This window comes from Agelaius tricolor, unplaced genomic scaffold, assembly GCF_023055355.1.
Source record: "Agelaius tricolor isolate 1412-34295 unplaced genomic scaffold, bAgeTri1.0.p SCAF_2, whole genome shotgun sequence".
NCBI classification, from domain to species: Eukaryota; Metazoa; Chordata; class Aves; order Passeriformes; family Icteridae; genus Agelaius; species Agelaius tricolor.
Genome location: NW_027269262.1, coordinates 88,045,339 through 88,063,116, shown reverse-complemented (window position 1 = coordinate 88,063,116; position 17,778 = coordinate 88,045,339). Strand labels below are relative to the sequence as shown.

Here is a 17,778-nt window from a genome sequence, read left to right as displayed (position 1 = left end):
TGGCAAGATTTACATTGTAATGATTCTCCCAAAAACAACATGCTGTAAGCCATTTCACAGTTTTTTGCACATTGAAAATATCACACACAGTAGCAAGAAAATCATAGCATCTTTAATATGCAAAAATTTGAGAAATGGAATGTCATGTCAGTACACTGTAAACCTTTATGCAAAATATCGGTCAATGCATCGGCACCGCAGTGGCTCCACCAGCCCTGACAGTGACAGCATCAAAAACAGAAAATCAGGTTCCATTGACTCTCATCCAATGCAGCATCAATGGAAAAACCAGAGCAATGCAATTAATATATCAGCTCTAAAGAACCAGTACAACCAAAATATCAAATCAGGTTTGGGGTAGGGACTGTTCATAGAGTGTGCCGGGGCTAAAGAACAGAAGTGCTTGTTAAAGAATTGCAGGCAGCAAGGCTACTTTGTTCAAATGCTGCTGTTAAAGAATGAAAATGCATACAAAAAAGCTGTATTAAAGATACATTAAGGCTCTGATTTAAATAATTGGAAAACAAAGATGTCCTGAATCAAGACTACTGTTCATCCTTAGCTTGCTTTACCATGCTCAGGCATTCAGCCCTTTTAAAATGCAAGATAATGCACAACTCGGAGTCAAGCAATGCCTGAACACAGTGCAATAAGCCAAAGACAAAATGGCAGCCTCCAGATCCTGCCAATAAGCAGGTTTAAAAATCAGACCCTTAACATTATTTAAAAGTATCTTTTTTGTATTTATTAAAATACACACTCTTGCAAAATGTATGGCTCATTGAGCAGTTCATAAAACACATACAAGCCTACAACACCAAATTCTTACAATATAAAAGAAACTTCTTTTAAAAGAAGTTCTAAGTGATGTCAAAAACCCTGCTTCAAACACAAATCAAATTTGTGTAAGGGCCTGTTTCTAAGCCAGTCATCATTCCAGCTATAAAACTGGACCTTGGGACACTGGTCTCCTCATATTTGTTGCATGGAGACTTTATTTTGTTTTCTGTTAGTTTTCTAACACAAAAGCTCATTATTGAAATTCAAGTTAACACTGTGTTTAGAGACAATTAAATTCCATATTTCTGGCTCTGCCAGAAATGTAAACATAAGATAAATTTTCAGTTCCCTGTTATATCTGAAGGGGAAAATTTTTATGTTGTAGGTACTACATCTCCATGGCACACTCCAGTGGGAACTTTGCAAAAGAATCAAACTCTACCATTTCATACCTGCTCCAGGACTGGAGCTGTTTCTTTGTTGCCTTCCTTTTTTTCAGCACCATCTGCAACAACAGCTTTGGATGCCAATAAACCTTAGGAGAAAAGTTGCAGATATTTTTAGTTAGAAGTACCTTGCAACAAGAATTCATAGAGAAAGAAGTATAATATCAAGACAAGAAATATGAACTGCAAATCTACAACATGACTATTTCTGAAATGGCTCCACACAAAGCTGAACACTTTGAATTAGAACAAACAAAAAGTTAAAGGACATCCCAACAATGACATGCTTACATAGGAAGCATTTCCTTGGCATATTTACTGACAAGAAGAAAATCAAATTATTAATTCTAAAAAGAAGCCTTGCTGTTCTTCCAAAGCCCAAGCACTTGAGCTTTAAAACCAAACATATGATATAGAAGTTAATTTTGAAATTGGAATTCTTTACAAAACTTTTGCCTCTCCCCTTTCCAGTCTTTGAGAAATTCACATCAGAATTTCTACTACCACTTCTTAATTATAACACATGCAAACCTTTCTTAGACATAATACAACAAGGGATTCAATTTCCAAACAAATATTCTCAGCAGTGGAGCTCCCAAATTACCTCAATTAGATGACCATATTGGGAGCAAATAATATATTAGAATATGTAACTTCATTCACCAACTTATGTAAAATATCATTACTAAAAAAAAAGATCTGTAAAGACAAGGAGACTATTAATACAAGAAAGCTTTCTGTCAGTGAAATATGGCAGTAGCTTCAGTTGTACATCACACAATAACTTTAACTGCCTAACAATGCAGAGACAGAAGAAGTTCTACACCATTAAAAAAATACAGAACTGATAAAACCTAAAAAAAAAAAAATCTGAATAAAAATTTCTATTATAATCTCTGGGAACATCAATATTAGGAGTGGGGAGTTTAAGTCCTCAACATTAACTTGACAAATTCAGAGGGAATTTGCTATTGCATTCCATAAAAATTAGATATGGCCAAAATTAATTTAAGGTTCACAATGTCCAAGGAAATATAAATTAGTGAAGCCTGGGCTTTCAGGAACTGTTCCAGACATTAAAACAAAACAAAAAAATTTCAGAATTCAACAATAAACACCAAGTGGTTTATCTCATTTACTATTTATGTTAGATTAAGTTATGTCTTAGTTTAGGTTAACTGAAAAGCAGAAACTTATTTAGTCCTATTAGATAAAAATGAGATTATCAGGTAAGATTTTAATTCTGCATTAGACTACATAATAGATTTATGTTTTACAGATTTAAATAAACATTTTTAAACTAAAATTATCCTATTTAAATCAAGTTGCAAAAATCACAGTGTTCTTTGTCTTCACAATAGTGTTTATATCAAAAAGGTGTAAAATCATTTTCAAAGTCAAGTGAAGCTGAATTTTAAATACAAAAGAAAAACAAGCTTCAGTTTATGAGAAGCATTTGTGGTTTCTGTAAGCCACAGGCTGCCCAAAGAAGAGTGCCCCATCCCTAGGAGAGTTCAAGGCCAGTGGATGGGGCTGAGGGAAAGCTGGTCTAGTGGATAATGTTGGAATTAGATGGCCTTTAGGTTCTCTTCCAACCCAGACCATTCTGTGATTCTCAGATTTTCTGATTTTTAGTTTTAGCTAGATGATCCCTGCTCAGAAATTCAAGTTAGTAAATCAATCCAGTCAGATCTGTCACTACATAATCCTTATGATTTCCTTTTTCTCTACACCATGAAGTATTTTTCTAACCAGGCACCATGCCTGTAGGACAAAGCATCCTCACCAGCTACTGCAAACCAGGACTAGAGGCTCACCACCCTGTCTGTAAGAGCACCTAAGAAAGCAAAAGCAGGGAGTGGCACAGTGAACCAGGAATGTTTTGTTCTGCAAACTCACTGCAGTTATTATCTGGTTTTAGGTACCAACATGCCAGAAGACATGGAAGCAGACATTCCAACAGGGGCAAAAAGTGATTGGAAGATGACATTAATATGTGCTTAGCAGGGGATCTTCTTCACCTTTGGGAAATGGAACTGCTACCAGTGCTAGTAGCAAAAGAAAGGGCAAAGGAAGGAACTTTATTTAGTTGAATGGTGAGCAAAGAACACCTGATGCAGCTGTGGGTCTTGTGGCAGACAAGAAGACCCTTCTCCATCAAATGCTGAAATCCAGGAAACAGGTCCCTTCACACAGCCTCCTGCAATAGTGTTTTGCACTATCTCCCCAATACAGCCATAAAAACCTGCTATATGTTTTCCTAACAGCTACAATTCTTTTATTATTAGCTACTCCAATATGGCTAATTTTATTAGTGGCTACTTTTATTAGTAGCCACTCCAATGGGTACACCAGCATTACTCCCAACCTTCTTTCAAATCTAAAAGCTTGTGCTGGAAACAAAAATGTCACAATGCAAGTGTACACTGATATACAATATATTGTATATATAAGCATTTAATGCATAGGAAATAAGCATGTGACAAGAAAAAATTTGATCATTAGCAGTCACATTTTCAAAATGTACTGGTATAAAAGACTTCCTATGCTATGAATTGCAGAAATGTGTTAATTTGAGAACAGATACATGAAGTATCTATAAGGCAAGACAAATTTCTTCTTGCAGTTAAAGGATTAATACATTTTCACTGAAAGGTAACACATCCTCTGCTAGCCAAGTATGTCTTGTGGAGACAGACACACAGTTTTTAAAATTGTGACAGCCAATGGCTGCAAAATCATGGTTTGATTATTCATTTCAGTCTGTATGAACCTATGTCACTAGTATGATTCTCATAATGCTCCTGAGGTAATAAGAATCTATCCACAAGCACAGGCAAATATAATTTCTAAAGGTAAAGGTTTTTCAGCATTTGGTATCTATTGCTACTAACTGCTACTGGAAAAAAAATTAACAGGGCTCTGTCAATATACATCTCCAGTCTCTACATCTTCTACTACTACTGCTCATGGCAGCAATTAAATTGGAACTTAACTGAAAATGTATGTAGCATGGGAAAGGAGAAGAGAAATGGGGCTGATAAATTTGACATCCATTAACAAAACTCGGAACCAAAGAAGGAGCCTTCCAGGAATGACAATCCTGGAGGCAGAAGAGGGGTTTTTCTAAATACTGCTTCCTTTGCATGAAAAGAACAGATCCTTTTCATCCTTTCTTGAATGAAAAGCTGGACATGAGCTGCCAATACTCTCCTTGCTGCATCTAAAGCACTGCAGGCAGCAGGATGAGGGAGGTGATTCTGCCCCTCTGCTCTGCTCAGACCCCACCTGCACTGCTGTGTCCAGCTCCCAGGTCCCAGCACAGGAAGGACATGGACCTGCTGGAGTGAGGCCAGGGGAGGGACCCAGAGGTGGTCAGAGGGCTGCAGCACCTCTCCTGTGAGCAAAGGCTGAGGGAATTGGGATTGTACAGCTTGGAGAAGAGAAGGCTCCAGGGAGACCTTACAGACCAGTGCCTAAAGAGGGTCTAAAGAGAGCTGGAGAAGGACATTTAGAAGGGCATGTTGTGATAGGACAAAAGGGAATAGATTCAAACCTAAAGAGAGTAAATTTAGATTAGATAGGGGGAGGAAATTGTTTCCTATGAGGGTGGCGAGGCACAGGTTGCCCAGAGAAGCTGTGGATGCTCCATCCCTGGAAGTGTTCAAGGCCAGGCTGGATGGAGCTTTGAGCAACCAGGTCTAGTGGAAGGTGTCCCTACTCATGGCAGCAAGGTTTGAAGCAGGTGAACTTTAAGGTCCCTTCCAAACCAAACATTCCATGATTCATAGCCTTTTATTTTTACTGATTGAGAGACTGAAGCAGAACCACTCTCATAAGAAAACTGACTAAACATCCTCCACTGCTGACCCATGAAAGGCTGGATAAGCCAAAACAAGTATGAAAAAACTCTCACTATGCAGTTTAGCAAATTAGGTTATTTTTGTTTTACAGAAACAAGTAAGAATTTTTATCTAGTTCCAAAAAAAAAAAAACCCAACAAAAAAAGCCCCTCTCATTTGTAGCACAGAAAAGTTTACCAGCCTTCACATGAAATACTATTGACTAGAATAATGAGTGGAATGAATCTTCTATCTTGTCAAAGGGCTCCCCTGTTAAGGGAGACACTTCACAGCTTTTCTCAACCCAACTTTTGAAATGCATCTGATACTTTGCCAGCACAGATACAAACATAAGACTTTGTCCTAAAGACTGACAGGACCAAAGCCAGCAACATAAATTTCTTATTTGGAGGACTATAAATTGAAATAATTTTTTCACAGGTAAGTAAATTTCTATTAAATTCTGGAATAAATGCATTTTTCGGCTTTTAAAGATAAGACAAATTATTTGATTTCCTGTTGTATAGAATGTATTCTGTAGTAACACCCCTGTTTTCCATTAAAATATTTGAGCAATAAAGATAGGGAATGAATGCTTAGGAAAAAAAAAAATCAGATCTTCATAACTTGAATTTGTAGGGATGTTTATTTCTAAATGAAAAAAACTCTTTTTAGCAACAATTTCACTTCAGGAAAAAATATTTTCTGTTTCTCCACAGCTAACCCTGGCTTTAATTTATAGTATGCAATTCATGACATTCTTAAGAACTTGTATAAACCCAAAAAGACCCCATAATGAAGAAAACTGTAGAGCTAGAGGTAAAATATGCTCAAGAAATTCATCAATTCAGGATGGTTACTATACTAAAAAACTAAAAAGACCAAGTACAGTCTGCGACCAATTTATGAACCAGGTAGATTTTACCATTTATGAACCCCTTTAAAATTCTAAACAAGTAGTGACTGCAGTGACCATCTGCCTCATGAATGTGCTTTATGCAATCCACTTCAGCACCTTCTTTACAAGCATGAATATTTCACTACATGAAAAAGGAACAAAGCCAACAATAAAAAAAGTGTTTTACCAGTGATCTTGTTTAGGCGAGCTCTCTTTGCCTGAAATGAGTTGCCTAGATTACTTTTCCTCTTGTGTGATAACGTGCTCTCTGCCTGCACAAAGGCCATCTTTGGAACATCCACTACAGGAAATCCTACTTCTAAACACAAGAAAAACCTCATTAACTCACATTTCATAAATGCATAGCACCGAAAATACTTAAATATTTCAGAACTGCTAACAGAATACTGTAGTAGAGAAACTTTAAATGTTTATAAAAAAGGAAAAGGATACATTCTGAAGATCTCGAATTACATATTTAAACAATAAATGGCAATTATCTAAAAATTTCTAATTTTTCTGAATGTTATGAGAAATAAGCATTAAATACTTAAAATGAACAAATCTTATCAACTCAGATACAGTTTCAAACACCCCTGAATATGGATATATCATGCATAGTGGAGGTTTTTTTTTTTTCTTAAAACAAGATAAGGGATTATCTCACAGGGACGAGAAGATCCAGGAGTATCAACCAAATTGTACAATGAAATCATTAATAAAAAGCTATGTTCTGCTCTTGATGTTAGTCAAAAGTTTAGCACAAGCAGTAAATGCTGACTGAACTAGATTTATCTGATAAAAATAGTTTCTGAACCAATTACCATTATGTATCAGAAGATAATCATAACAGCAAATGTGACATTTTAATCTAAAAATATTGGTTATTACTTAACTGCAAAATTAGCAACAGGAGTTCAAGACTACAAAAAAACCAATTTTGTGTTTATAGAATATGCTTTTACCAAATGTGTCACTAGATGTAGGCTCCTCTTCCTTTTTTTGGACTTCCTGCATGATTGTAGAGGTTGAGGTTTCTTCCTTTTTTGAAGGGACTTTTAGCCATTTTCTGTCCTCTTTATCTTTATTGCTGTTTGCACTGGTTCTAGGTTTACTTCCTGCTTTGTTCTTGGCTGCTGCAGCAGCAGCAGCTTTGACCAAAGCTATCCAATCCTCCAAAAAGGAAAAAATGGTGAGTAAGTATTATAAAGTGCCTAAGACTCAAACAGAAAATACTTGTAAACCCAGTGAACTTTATCTAGAAATATTCAAAGGAAATTCAATTTCTTTTTATGGTTACTACTCAAAGAGTGGTAAAATTGACCTTCCCAAATTTCCAAATAAACTTGAAGCATTATCAGTAGGTCATGTGGAAAAAAAGGAAAGAAATCATCCAAAAAACCACTGTATATAGTATTCTGGCTGTACACATTCCCTGTTAAATTACTTTTTGTGTCATTGCTTTAGAAACCCAGGAGCTCCCACTCCAGAAGACTGACATTTTTCTTACCCTTCTGGCTCTGAAACACACAATTCCATAGTTGTTGACCTATTATGCAAAGCTACAACTGCCTCAAAGCAGAGTCCAGCTGCATGGAACTCCTCCTGAACTAAATTGATAAACTAGGGATAATTCCTATCTCATTACACCTTTGCTTCCAGAGCAACTACAGACTCTTTTACTCTTTTTGTATTACATATTACAGGTTTCACTCACTAACTTCAATAAAGTACTCCATAATATGACTGAATTTCACCGTCTATATTTAAGGTAATTATGTGTCATTTTGCATAATTGCGTATTTGTACCATACAGAAACATTCAAGGGGTGAGCAATACATCCCACTCTAATCTACTTTTTGACATTTAGACCAAGTCAAGCCACCCCATAAGGCAATGGAGAGAGCTTCCTAGGCTGAGCCAAGCTCTTTCCACTAGTTGAGAGCAATGAGACTCCAGCCTTACATCTCCTGAATGTCAGGGTTCAATCTGACTGCCAAAATTGTAACTTGATCCTTTTGACTGAAGTATTTTTTTTTCAATTTTCTATAACACTGGGGTACAAAATTCTTCTGTGAAGAACTTGTGTGCAATATAGAAGGCAGTAGAAATGATCAACCAGTCAGAATAAAGCATCTGAGTGCTCTGAATTATAAATACTACCACACACAAAAAAATATGAAAAAGAGCCATTTTTGTATAGTTACCCATAAGTGCTTTACAAATTGTATTTTTTTTTCCCAACTGCATACAGACTATTTTATTCTGGAATATCTCCTTGTTGTTATGTCATCATACAAGATACCTAAAGTAGCTTGATTTTACAGCTCTTGTTCCAATGCAACCCTTTCCCCACTCGTTACATATTATAAACCTTTCAAGTTTCTGTTCTGTTGAGGGTTTCTTTGCCTTCTTTGACATATGAGGAAATCATAACACCAATATAGAGTTAATTCTCCTTGCATTATGCTTTTCCTTTTCCATAGTTCAATACTTTTAAATCACTCCTTTACATGGGTTATGCTCCTTCTTTGCACCAACTTACGTACATAGAAACAGCAACAGTTTTGATTCCTCTAAGATGAAGTGTTCCATGTCCACACTGTCAGTGCAAGATGCAGACACTCACACTAGCCAGCAGCAAAGTTTGGAAGCACTTTGGTAATGCTCACACAACAGGCAACTACTGAGGCCACTTGGTGACATTCCAGCACAACGAGCGAGCGTGTCTAACTGCCAGCTGCATGGTCAGGCAAAAGCACACAAACCTCTCTTTTGGGCAGCCAAAATGAGCACACCTACCAGCTCCAGTCCATCCAGAGCCTTGCCCATCCAGCAGGACAAAAACCAGGATTGAGCTATTTGTGGTGGTGAGGAATTAGGAGACCTGAGAGTAGAAGTCTTACACTGTACCCTGGCTAAGGGATGAAGAGGATCAGTAACATGGCTGGAGATGAGATCTTATGATAAAAGTGGGAAGGGGAAGTAGTGCAGCCTGTGTCAAAACAGCTTCTAAAGAGCACCCTAATTTTCAGTCAAGCTAAGCACCCTGGAATCAAAACCTTTCAGAAGATACCAAGCTTCAAACGATGATGCTGAACCAAGTATCCTGGTCTAAGTGCAGCTGGTGCAACATGGAAAGGAGTTTTGTGGTTTTCTTTGTATTTCATTTCACTGTTTGGCTACTGTTCTTACAACATGGAGCTTACAGTAGCAGGACACATAACAATGAAGCAAACAAAGGTCAAACACTCAGAAACCAGAGAAGAGACACATTCATTATGGTGACAGTTATACTTTTTTCCAAGATTAGCATATAAATTTAAACTCAGTGAAGAGAATCTGAAGCAGCTGGGATGGACAAGATTATGACAAGAGATTCCTTTCAACTTAAAACAATTTTGTGATTCTGAATTGTTCAGAAACTCTGTGGGTCCATTTTTGTTTTGGCTCTGGAGTAAACATACAGGCACTACAGTTAATGCCTGCTTTTTAACCTTGAATTACTGCTGAGTGCTCAGCAGCACAGCTCTTGACATGTGAGAATTATTTAGCATCTAAAATGGTAAGGTGACTGTATTTCTTTTCCAGAGCACAGGAATTCCTCCTTCAAAAGGATACATCTGTGTCTTTTTCAGAATTTTTACCGAGAAATTAATAAAACAATTGAAGAATAATAGTGGGATCCTAAAGCACGATAAATCCTGAAGTCTGCCTCAGGCTAATAGTATGTAATCTATTCTATCAACCATAATAGCAGGACACTAAATATCACAGATATCACAGAAACTAGCAACAAATTTTAATAGTAGGACAATTTCCCAGCTCATACAAAGCCAAGGGCCCAAATATGAACACATTTGAAATTAATAGAGTAAAAGCAAAATCCTTCTAAGAGAAGTTTTCCTTACTTTTCTTTCATTTCCTGACATTGTCTCTCTATTGGAAGTAGTTGTGTAACTCTGAACCAGCTACTCTGCATCATTGAGCCTGATTTCCCACTTCCCTCAGTATCTCACCTCAGTGAGCTTCTCATTTACATATGTAACTTTAAAAAAATATAAAATAAAATACATCCAAAATGTGCATTTCCTTCTTTTTCTTTCTTACTAAAATTCAGCTTTCCAGTAAGCTGAGAAAATTGACAGGAGAATAGTAATGACCCACAGCAGTTAGAAAACAAAGCATTACTTTATGACTACTGAGGAAAACTGTCATTATGCTAACTAGATTCACTAAATCAAAACACAGGAAATTGCACGATCAAGAAATACATCAGCAGAAATTACTTAACAGCCTTACACATCAATTGGCTAAAAAACTTGTATTTTAAAATATTCCTTGTGTAACCATAATCCTGTAACAGTGGGAAGGCAAAACCAGAAGAATTTCCAAAATCCAACCCTTGCGTCAGTAGCAGAATTCACACATCCATCGCTCTCCCTCCACCTGCCTACAACCACCACCTTTTTGCCTCTCCACAGTACTAAAGATTCAGCTGCTTTTTCCTCTTCTGTCACACCATAACTTCCAACTCCCACACGTTCATACATACACATACATAAAACATGAATCTATTGACTGGCTGATTCCACATCAAGCCTGGATTCCTTACCCTCACCTTTCAATTCTACACAGTCTGCCCCACCTACATCTCGGCTCACATTGTCTCCTGTCACATCTTCTTTTTTCCTCTGGCCCATTCGCAAATCCATGTTTTTTCCTCAGCTTCCTCTTCCTGTGTGCCAAGTCCCCTCCCTCTCCTTCAAATCCCTCCTCAAAACTCACTTCTTTTGGTTCGATTTCCGTCACTAATCTCAGCTCCGGCGCTATCTGCTCCCTCTCACGCGCCTGATTACATTGAAGATAAAACAAAAAACATGAAACAGAAAAAGTAAGTTATCCAAATACTTCATATGTGCTCTCACAAGGGCAGTCTAAATATCCCTTCTTCCCCTCTCTGTACTATGTTAGTCACAGATCTGTGTGATTTTGAATAATTTGTGCTAATCTGAACCACAGCTGAGCCTCAAGACTCATTGCACTGAGACAAATATTTTTCACTCTTTTAAAAATTTTGCCTTTCCATCCTCATTACTGAATTTTATTAAAACACACATCTGCTGCAAGTCAAAATAGTTTGAGTGCTACAGCACCTACAGTCTTTTCCTTCAAGTCACACTAAGCTCAAATCAAAGTATAAACTAATCTCTATCTCTCCAAGTCATTTGAATTCTGCATGCTTAGCACACACCCTCCACGAAGATCTTAAAATTTCTTAGATTTACTAATGTACTAGAACTTGAACTATCTTAAGCTTACACTCATCTCTAAAAATGTATTTTTTAGTTTAGATACGCAGAAAATACAAGTTATAAGTTTAAATGAGGCATGAACTGTTGCATCTGACAACTCTACTTAATTTTTTTATCAGTTTACAGTCTTGCAATTTTTGTAACCTATACATAAATTTTAGTAAAATATTTTCTTATAAAATACATAATGCAAAAGAATAAAAACATCCATGGGAGTTTGAGTCTTAAGCAAAGCTCAGTCTCAGATAACTGATTTTCAACCAAATCTTAGTTCATGTTTTTATTCTGAAATAACAAAAATACTTAGAAAAACAAACATTTTTCCATTGCATTATATGCAAAAATTGCAAGAAAAATTATATCTTTGCTTTTGAAAGCTACAGACTTTCATGCTTATTGCTTATTTTGCAGGATCAAATGCTACAACTAGTATCAATCAGCATTACAGAAAGCAGAGTTGGAGGTGTTCTTGTATCCAGACAACTTAAAATTCTAAATCCATCTCAAAGTGTAAATTTGTGCCCCCAATTCCTTCTCAAGATTTCATTGAAGCAGCCTACATTCAACCCCTGAGATGCATAAGTGGCACCATAACTCTCAAGTACTGAGAAAAATTAGAAATAACAGATGAGCTGGACTGCCACCAAACAAAGTCTGGACAACATAATGGTTGTGAAGTAATGGATTTACTATTTTTTTTTAAGCTGAGATTGCCTGTGGCCTGAAGAGTAGTAACTCAAGATTAGACACAACATTGCTCCCTAGGAAAAGTGCAGGACAGAATCAGGGAGCTCTTTCCACTGTCACAAAAGGCTTATTTCTTTTTGGTCACAATCACATTACCCTAGTTTTGCTTTTTGTAAGTAAAAAGGAACACTCAAGCTTCCTAACTTACTGCCACACTGACAGTATTCCTTGAAATACCACACACTGGTTCAACAGAGTTACTTTAAGACTGCAGCAAGAAGCCAGGGTTAGTGTGACTATAGATTTCAGTTTAATCTCCTTCAGGAAACATCTTTTAAATAATGCAGTGGTGTCTGCACTAAGTTCCAGCATCCCTTGCATAGTGGATCAACCCTACCATACAGCTACCTTTACCCTGGAGGCCAGGATGTGGAGATGCTTTCAAGCCAATTCAATTATCCATCTGCACTGGTCACAATATGGATGGTTACAACGTTAATAATGAAATATTTGAAGTCTACAAAGTTAGGAGAATTCTGAAGAAAACTAAGAGCAAAGACCAGTTTTCATGGATTTTGTCTCAAATAGTTTCAGTGGAGTAATTTCTCATTAAATATTAAACACAGTTACCATGCAAAATAAATGCAATGGCATTTGCACTGAAAGCATGTAAGAGTGTTCAATGATGTTTCCCTTTCACAAGTAAAGAGAGGCCTAGTGACTAAATCATATCCTTTACTTCATAATCTCCCTCAACTTCTATTCAGCATCTCTTCTTAAACAGCAACTGGACGTTATAAGAGACAAGAAATAATTATCTGTCTGATTGCCCCAAAGTTCTGATACAGGGGGAAAAACCCCAAAGTCATGTTTAAAGGAACATGTGGGCAAAAAGTTCTCACAGTAGCAAACAAAAGACATGGCCAGAAAGTGGGGAATAAATAAAATAAAGAAAAAAAAAAAACAAACAAATCAGCAGTACAGTCTGCTGACAAGCTAAAGCTTTTTTCCTGAAAAGACACCAGAGGGAAAAGCCATTGGATGCCCCTGGTTTTGTAAACTCTGTAAGACAAAGCTTTGTGAAGAGATTAGTTGGCAATGGAGTGTCCAGCAGCCAGACATTTCAGTGAGGCAAGGCCACTTGAGCAGCACACTCTGAGGCATCATCCATAAACTGGTGAAGCAAGGCAGTGCAGGGCCTAGAGAAAGACTAATTTAAATCTAGTTGTGCTACTGACACTTCTACTGTCTCATGATATAAAAAACAAACAAACAAAACAATGAAAACCCAAACAACCACACAAAACCTAACAAAGCAATTGCTTTAAGTATTCTTACCTGCCCTTTTGCATCCTCTGGCATAGATTTGATATGCATCCTTTTAAGACATCGAATGACACCATCATAGAATTGCACTGTGAATGTTCCTAGAAATGATTGATGGAATCACTATGAGTCGTCAAGAAACAAACACACTTTGTTACTATGAAAGCTTTATGTTTTGCATGTTATTTTGTATGACAAGAGTAACCAGGTGTTACCACTGGTCAGGATCAAAAGAGGTACAAAAAACCATAAATGATGGCCTCAATGAAACCCTGCTTTAATACTGTTACTCCTTCTCCAGTTGGGCAAATTCAAGTATGTTTAAGCTATTGAGTCATTTCTGCTCATAATTCATTGAAATAATAATGTAATATTTAAGATGCCACTCTAGGGAAAAAGTTCAATTTACATCCAAGTCCTAATTGCTCTAAACTACAGTAAAAATGTCAATTTCTTATGTTCATTAGAAATATCACCATTGTGAAGTGTTTAATTTGTGCTCCCTTATTTTCCTATTTCCATGGTTTTTCTTCAATAAAGAGAACTAAAACAATTATGAAAATTTAAATAGAACATTAACTCAAATCACCAAAAAATTGTTGATTTTGTACAAATTGTCCTAAGACTGAGCTTCTGATCACTGAAACAGTAAAAACATTTTAAAAAGCATTTTGTCTTCTAGGAGAAGACAAAAAAAAGAAGTTTTCAAATTTGATACAGATAAAAGACAAACACTTTACTAAATTTGATTTATAAAAACATTTTCACTTAATATTGGGGCAGAGAGGAAAACTTTATAGCCATATCACTTTTTTAAGCAGACTAAATCTACAGCACAGCATTTTCAAGCAGACCTTACCAATGGAGCATTGCAATACATACCCTCTTTATTAATTGCTTCAATCTTTGCAGGGTAATATCGACAGTCTGTCCAACGAGCTAGGACTTCTTCTCCAGGTTTAAAATCCTATTTTAAACAAATTTAGTTATTAATATTTAAATTATTTCGATTTTTTTTCCTAAAAATTAAGTACTATGTGCTAGAGAGATTTAATGACAAGTAGAGCACTTTACAAAAGTCTAAGACAAAATCCATGTACCACTTACAACAAATTCTTCATCATCCTTCAGCCCCTCTTTCCTCAAAGCTGGTCTCTCCAAAGGTCTCAACCTGTTGCTGTCCCAGTAAATCCACTCATCGTAGCGATGGCTCCAGCGTTCAAAATGCACCAACATCTTCCCCTCCTCATAATCTATCTTCTCAATTCGAGATGGATACCTGAGTGTTAAACACAAACTGCTAAGTCTCAAAGGTTTCTGTCTTGGTTTAGATACAATAGTGCCTACAGGACCTTCCAGAAAGTTGTATTAACACTTTGTACTGAAAAATCTCCAAGTCTGAAAAAGGCCAAGTAACTGAAATGATTGGATAACATTTAGTTCAAGAATCTATAAACAACATTGAAAATTGGAATCAGGCAGAATTCAGCTCCTTCTGCCCTTCAGAGAAGTATTAAAACAGATTCGAATGTGCACAGAATCTCCTAAAAAATAAAGAAAGTTAATTACATCACTGATTTTTTTATCAGCATTTATGTTAGGGCTGCTCTAAAGTTAACAATGTGTATGGAAAAAGACCACAGGAAAAGGACAGCTGCCTTTAACAACCTGTTTTTCAAACCAAGTATTACTGTGAACCCATAGTAAAAGAGCAGAGCTTGAGCAACCAATTTCCAATCCTACAGCAAATTCTTTAGCTAGAAAGGCAATGGACATATATAGGGAACCTGTCAACATCATCAATTTTGAATATAATTTCTCCAAAATACTGACTGTGCTCTTAAAGGAGTCTCTAACACTATGTTCTGACTAAAATATAACTTATCAGGAAGTTCAGGCTTCCCTTATTTCTTACTAACTGAACTGTACATTAAAACAAAGGATGTCAATCTCAATTTGCTCTTTCTTTTCTCCTTTCCTACTTCTTCAGCTGCAGTGATGTATAAAGCTTCCCAAGATTTCAATATCTCAGGAGCTATTGATTAAGAAAATCTCTCAGATTTTATAGGTTTCTCCTGCAGCCACATTTCACCCTCACATCAGAATTCAGAGACACTCCAAGCTCTTGCTGCATTTCTCTCATCCATATATTTCAGAAACACTAAATATTTTTATATCCATTCTTTAAGACCCCATCTTTTTCTCACTGAACTTCCAAAAAAACCCACAGTCTTAGTCTAAAACTGAAGCCTCTCACTTGCCACTCCCCTAATAAAAATCTTTTTCAAGTCTTTCAAAGAAACAAGATCAGCCTCTCTTCCCCCTCTAAAGTAGACTCTAACAAGAGTTTACTTTAGAGGGAGAAGAGAGGCTGATCTCTTCTAACAGGAAAGAAGAGAGGAAAATTTAACAAGAAAGGTGAAACAGATGATCTACTGCATTAAAACAGAATGTAAAACTCTTGGGTCAAACCTGTATCCCAGCAGCAACATTCTGGTTTAACTCTGAACAAGGCTTCAAGAAAATAAGCCAGCCATGAGATGGTTGTCCTAAGCCCTGCCTCTGTTTAAACTTTCTTTTTAAGTCCATATGCTGCTACACTTAGAAATTTTATTATTAAAAAATGTATTATAAAATTTCTAGGTTTTTTTCATCTTTCAGAGTGTGCCAGTTTCAGACTTAGAACTTGATACTAAAACATCAGAATAAGCAGGAAGAGAAGAAAAGCAGAGGAAAAAGTCAAGTTACTGTTACAACAGCAAGTGTGTGAGAAACAATGTAACCTAAAGGAGTTCCAAGCAGAAGGACGACACAGCAGATATTTAAGAGAGGGAAAGGAGGAAAACCACCAGAAAAATAGCTTGAGAGAAAGTTCATTTTGCAGCAATCAGAAATGGAAGCCAAGATGGGGACGCCCTTTCCAGTACAGTTCGAAATTTCAGGTTCATTGCATGCCAGCCACCAGTGATGCAAAACTATGGCTGTTTCCAAAATTCAGGGCCAACCAGCTGAAAGAGAATTCTCCTTTTCCTACACATCTCCAGTGCACACACTCTGCTCCCACCATCCCTATAGCAGCTCCCCTGCTATGGCCAGGAGCTTTCTCTGGTCAGCAGCAGCCAAGGCACCACCCTGTGAGAAGACAACAGCAGGGACAAACTGGGAAAATACAGCACTGACATGGAAAAAGCACACCATGTAAGAGGGGAAAGTAACATGCAGAGCACAGGTTAGAGACAAATATTTTAAAATTAAGATAATTATAAAGACAATTCAGCAAGCCAAGAGTCAAGACATTAATATATACACAAAATCAAAAGATAAAAAGTTAGTATCAGTTAATAAAAGAAGATGTGCAAAATGTTCATTCTCATTAGAGAACACTTTAGATGAGACAAGAAGCTCAAGGTATTTATAGGTTAATTTCTCTTTGCTAAATACAATTTCTGCTATCAACATCTTTCTAAAAATCCATGATATGTCCTTAGAGATGGAACTGCCCAAGCCATATGAAATTGGTTATTAGGTAACCCAAACACAACTCTGTATTTAGCAACAAACTATTATCCTCAATATCCACTAAACTTAGCCACATATTGTGCCACAAATATGTACAAACAGTAATATTTCACAATACTGATCCCACAGTGGAAAAGACCAGAACATATGTATTGCAGAACTTACTCTTGTAAATTATCCCCTGCACAAAAAGATCTTTCTGTTGATTTTGTACTTTAACTGAAAAGAATCGATTTCATTAATTAAAAATATTAATATGAAGATGATTACATCTTTTACACTTCAGAACTTTTATGTGGAAGTTCCTTCCATCACAAAGTTACAATTAGGCATTTGAAGAAATACTGCAAAGGGAGACACAAATATCATTCTTTACAGTACCAAAGAATAATAATATCTAAGGCCAAAACAACTTCCCAGTCAGGTTAATTCCCCCAGCAAGTACACCACATTAAGTCATCCCAATGAAACTGATATACAGCTGGATCTGACAACACTTCATCAGCACAAACCAGAAAAACACACTCTAAAATTTGAGGGAAAGTCTTCACTTTTCCAAAAAAAAGAAAAAGAAAAAAAAAGCTCAGACCAGCACACTGAAATTCAATAATCAAGGAGTTTCTTCTATGGGAAGAAAAAATATTCTGCAAATTTTGGGTGTGCTTTTTCAAAAAGCAGCTGGAAAGAGCATGTAGTAATCACAAATGAAGTTTCATCCAAATTTCAGGGGGGTTTGCTCTCGCTTTTCCAAGAGGGAACAAGAGAACTGCTGGTAGCTGAATTTACCTGCCCAGTTTACACACTGCATGCCCTCCATTCTCAGGTTCCAATCTTGGCAGTTCCAACCCATTAGAATTATGCAATATTTTTGGAAAGCCTCACAATTTGATATGGCTTAAAAACTTATACTATGAAGCCCTGGTCAGGCAACAACAGTGTTCTAACATTTATAGAATAAAAAAAA

General features: G+C 36.6%; 1 protein-coding gene across 9 annotated transcripts in view; it reads right to left on the bottom strand.

Moving 5' to 3' along the window:
* The window catches only part of PHF20L1 (PHD finger protein 20 like 1), a 57,385-nt gene that overhangs the window by 34,343 nt on the left and 5,264 nt on the right, over positions 1–17,778 (bottom strand). For 5 of the 9 annotated variants that reach the window (XM_071421829.1, XM_071421833.1, XM_071421834.1 and 2 more), the window contains exons 3-9: positions 14,403–14,574; positions 14,178–14,262; positions 13,308–13,396; positions 10,756–10,818; positions 6,932–7,139; positions 6,154–6,285; positions 1,233–1,315 (exon numbers count right to left, since the gene is read on the bottom strand). In XM_071421829.1, coding sequence (XP_071277930.1) covers positions 1,233–1,315; positions 6,154–6,285; positions 6,932–7,139; positions 10,756–10,818; positions 13,308–13,396; positions 14,178–14,262; positions 14,403–14,574 — 832 coding nt within the window. The remainder of the gene's footprint in view (positions 1–1,232; positions 1,316–6,153; positions 6,286–6,931; positions 7,140–10,755; positions 10,819–13,307; positions 13,397–14,177; positions 14,263–14,402; positions 14,575–17,778) is intronic. The other 4 variants (XM_071421831.1, XM_071421837.1, XM_071421832.1 and 1 more) reach the window with 2 other exon arrangements.